This window comes from Lampris incognitus, chromosome 8 (genome assembly GCF_029633865.1).
Source record: "Lampris incognitus isolate fLamInc1 chromosome 8, fLamInc1.hap2, whole genome shotgun sequence".
NCBI classification, from domain to species: Eukaryota; Metazoa; Chordata; class Actinopteri; order Lampriformes; family Lampridae; genus Lampris; species Lampris incognitus.
In genome coordinates this window covers 41,737,438-41,742,161 of record NC_079218.1, presented here as the reverse complement: position 1 = coordinate 41,742,161, position 4,724 = coordinate 41,737,438, and the positions used below count along the sequence as shown (strand labels likewise).

General features: G+C 48.2%; 1 protein-coding gene across 1 annotated transcript; it reads left to right on the top strand.

Moving 5' to 3' along the window:
- The first annotated feature begins 525 nt into the window (after window positions 1-525).
- Window positions 526-4,148, top strand: LOC130117172 (endosialin-like). Its single transcript, XM_056285333.1, has 2 exons — window positions 526-1,004; window positions 2,244-4,148. Exons 1-2 carry the CDS (start codon window positions 566-568, stop codon window positions 4,109-4,111), a joined length of 2,307 nt encoding a protein of 768 aa, XP_056141308.1. The 5' UTR covers window positions 526-565; the 3' UTR covers window positions 4,112-4,148.
- Window positions 4,149-4,724: the final 576 nt, after the last annotated feature.

The window sequence follows — 4,724 nt, the reverse complement described above, 5'->3', positions numbered from 1 at the left end:
GTGGACTGCATTGAAGTCTGTGACACTTTATTTGGACCATACTAATGCCTTACTGGACTTCACTGGTCCTTACTGGACTCAGTTGGATTTTTAAAGTTAATTTTGGCTGCACTGATTCCTGCTAGATTTTGTTAGTCTGCTGAGTTTTACTGCAGTTTTTTTTACAGCAGTACTTAAAGTGTGGTTTAGTAGATTTAATCCAGCTATTAGCTGAGGTGCTGATGAATAAAAGTTGATTGATTCAGTACTGCAGGGATACTGGTCTGAGGGCTTGATCTATAGCTGTCTTTAATTTAGTTTGTGGTGGTAAGTCTAGCTGAGGCACAATAAGTCTTGTTTTTCTTTGTTTATTTTTACAAATGCATGAAAGGAAATCAAAAGTATAAAAAGGTGAGTCTGCAAGTTTTATTTTGGAAAAGTAAATCAAAGCGGGTAGATTTAGACCAGGCGGTACGGGATCGCCTTGCAGGTCAGACAAGGTTTGCCAACAACTAGCCACAGTTAACTTTGTTCCAAGAAGGTTAGTGAGTTACATTCATTTGAATGTTGGTCTAGTTGAGTCCTCATGCGTCGGTGGAGGATGAGAGGGCTACGCAGCAGCAGCAGCAGCAGCAGCAGCACTATGAGTCTCCTGTGTGCTCTGTGGCTGCTCACCATCTGTCTGGCTCCTGGAAGCCAAGGCCAGAGGCTTGGGGAGACGGAGGGTGAGCAGCCAGCAGCCAGGGCTGAAACCACTGAGAGGGATGCACTCTGCCACCAGGAGGGATGCTACGCCGTCTTCCTCCAGAGGAGAACCTTCCGGGAGGCGGGCCGCAGCTGCCGGGAGCGTGGTGGAACCTTGGCAACAATGCATGACGACCAGGCGGCGGGTGTGGTCCACGAGCTACTGTCGTCTGTGGAGCCGCAGGGGAGCAGAGTTCGGCTTCGCCTCTGGATCGGATTGCACCGACCACCGCGCCAGTGTTCCTCCACACGACCCCTCCGAGGATTCGTCTGGGTCACAGGCACAGTCTCCATCTAACCTTTGCTCTTTGACCATAAACTTGCCCTAATGCTCTGAAACTCACTTAGCCCTTTATCGCCTAGCATGCCCTTTAAACATAACTCAAAGAATGGCATTTTAATCATTTTCTAGTAAACCATATAAACTGAACTGAAACTAGTCAGGCCGAAGAAAGGAAGCAGACGTGGCTCAGGAGTTCCCAGTAAAGGAGTAGCACTTCCTACCTTGTCAGTTTTTTTCAAAATCATAGCACTCCAAATCCCCCCCCCAAAAAAATTCACAAAATAATGACAGGAAACATGATTTTTCCACCCAATCTTATGAAATTCAGTGGTATGACTTAATCTAAGATAAACCTCAATAAAGTTTGATTCATTAGTTAATAAATAAACAGATAATGAAAAATGAACTGACATTATAAAACCATTCCTTGTGGTGTGTAGCTTGTCTTAATTTAACTAAACTTTCCTAGATTTATCCTAGATTTATCTTGTGCATATGCAACTTGAAAAGGGCCACTCTCAAATAACTTCTGGCAACTTCTATAATCCATAATAACTAACAAGAGAGTTGATTTTTTTTTTCTTCTTCTTCAGTATTTGTTAGCATTATGCTCCATACTACCATAAAATAAAGCCATACATACAGTAAATAGGAAATGGCCTCCTCCGCCCCTAACCTTTCCCCCAGACCTCGGCCACCACCCAGGCCGACCTCCTGGGTTCTGCAATGAATGGATGGATAACGCATTAACCCCTTCGTTTTACAGGGACAGAGCAGGGCAGACAGAAGAAACTCAATCCCCTCCATGACCTGAATATTAGCCCCTGAACCTGATTTTAACATTAACCTACTCTGACCCAATACAATAGGCCCCCAGCATGAACCACTGGGGGCCAAGTATATGCAAGTTCCCAACCAAACACATTATCAGCTAATTTGGGGAATTTGTTCCCCTTTTTACATAAAGGAATCTTCATTGCATATGGTTTGAGTTCACTGGAATTGGCGTTAAAATCCAAAATTGGCAGGGATGATGAGGGTTAACTGCTGGTTATTTAGCATGTGGCTCTCATTCTGTCAGGTCAGCAAAAATAGATTATGAACAATTATTAACAACAAAACAATGAAAGTACACAGGGAAAGTACACAGAGCAGTACTTGCAAAAAATACAAAGGCCGAATGAGTGAAAAAGGAGGTTGTGACTGACCTATGACCTTGTTTTTCATTTCCTAACAGGAGATCTGGATGGCCAGTATACCAACTGGCTCCGTGATGACGTTCCAGGGTCATGCGCGGCTCCCCGCTGCGTGGCCATGACAGTGCATGCCTCCGAGAGTGCACGGAAGAGTAACGACAATTTCCGCTGGCTGGATGGCTCATGCGGTCTGGGGCTGGACGGATACGTCTGCCAGTACAACTACAGAGCAATGTGTCCACCTCTGGAGGATGAGGGCGGAGGTCTGGCTATTTACACCACCCCGTTTCACCTGGTCACCACCTTGCTGACCCATGTCCCCTTTGGATCGATAGCTACTCTCCCCTGCCCTGGGGATGATTCAGAGCCAGACGGTCCTGCTGAGCAGTCTGTGTTGTGCATAGAGAGAGAAGATGGCACAGTGGGCTGGTCCAGAGATGCCCCCTTCTGTTCATCTGACACGACCCCCCACACCCAAGACTGGTGCAGCACAGACCACGGATGTGAGCAGCACTGCCAGAACACAGACTCAGACTATTACTGCTACTGTTCTGAGGGTTTTACGTTAGAGGAGGATGGGTACAGCTGTAAGCCCGATCCCCTGAGCCAAACTGACTCTCCCTACTCTTCCACCCCGACCGAAGAGCCACAGATCAGCCAGGCCTGTGTGGCAGCAGGGTGCGAGTACAATTGCATGGAAACGCCTCGAGGCGTGCGATGCACCTGCCCCCCTGGCTATCAGGTGGGTCCGGATGGGCGGGGATGCTCAGACGTAGATGAATGTCGACAGCAGCCATGCCCGCAGCTCTGCGTCAACACCCCGGGAACCTTCCACTGCGCCTGTGACCCCGGTTACCAACCCGACAACGATGGCGAGTGTGTGGATGTGGATGAGTGCCTTGATGAGGGCAGCTGTGAGGGCAGCTGTGAGAACACAGTGGGCTCCTTCACGTGTCTGTGTCACCCCGGTAATGAGCGTGGAAGTGGAGGTGAGTGTGTTGACATTGACGAGTGTGTCGGTGAGTCGCCCTGTCAGCAGCAGTGCCTCAACTACGTGGGAGGGTACCAGTGTTACTGTGACTATGGATATCACCTGCAGTCAGATGGACTATCTTGTCAGCCTTCCCCCGAGGATGAAGAGTATTCCACTCTGACCCCTGACCCCACCGACATCGTCAATGACCCTGACTTTGACTCAAATCCCAACGACAACCCATACTCCCACCCTAACTCTGATTCAAACTCTAACCACGACATTCCCTGGTCCACCTCATTCACCCCTGACCCCAACTTTGAACCAGACCCTGACTTTGACACTGATTGGCTGACGGAGCCCCCTGGTAAACTTACCCCTGACATTGCTCCCCCTCCTTGGTCGGACGATCATTTGAACCAATGGGATGCCCTCTCACCCAGACAACATCACACAGACCCACCCCCGATACAACATGACAGCACTGGCAACCAGTTAGATAATGAGGCTGAGGCTAAGACAGGGACCAGAGAGGTTGGGGGTGGAGCTGGGTCAAAGGCTGTAACCAGAGCAGATATTGATACTGCAAATGGGTCTGGGTCAAATACTAATATTGCAGTTAAGGCTGGGGCGGAAACAGGGACTGAGTCTGTGTCTGGTGAGGCTGAAACGGATGGGGAGACTGGTACAGGGTATATCGGTGGTACTGAGGAAGAAGGGGCTGAGTCCACTGCCGGAAAACGGAAACATGACAAGAGCTGGCTGCTGGTGGCTCTGCTGGTTCCTCTATGTGTGTTCCTCGTGGTGATGCTTGCTTTGGGAATTGTCTACTGTACTAGCTGTGCTGTAGACAAAAGCCAAAGCTTCTCGGACTGCTACCGCTGGATCCTCCCCACTACGCCCCCTGAGGGGAGGGACACTAAGCCCCAAGCATGAAACGAGAATAAACAAACAAACAAACAAACAAAAACACGTGCACGCACCCCCACACACACGTGATGAACCCCCAGATGTCTGTTAAATTTTGGTAGTGGTGGAGGAACAGCCAGTAAAACCACCATTGGATAAACTGCTGGCTAACTGGGGCATTTGCTGAGGAAAACTTAACAGGTCTACAAAAAATTTTTTCTACTTTGTGTTGCGCACCCCTGTAAATATATTCCCTCTCTGACAATGTTTTTGGATTTCAATAAAACCAATAAACTAATGAACAACTGTGTGATTTCTTATACAATAAATGTCACGACACAAATTCTAAACAAAAGGGAAAGAGAAGAATAAAGAACAGCGTTTCTGTATCTGTATGTGAGATGTGCATGTGGAACAAGTTTAACACAGACAGAATAGAATGGTCATTAAACACAAGACCTTGTCGACTACGTGTTCTGTTCCTTGGCAAGTAGAAAAGCCTAGACGTTCTCGACGCGATTCGGAGTGGCTTGTTCACTGAGCATAGGGGGGTTTGACGCTGCGTTCTATCGCGAGGTTCTTTCATAGTAACATCAGCGCCGTGGTTCGTAGGATTTCCGCTCTGGCCACCATTTACCAC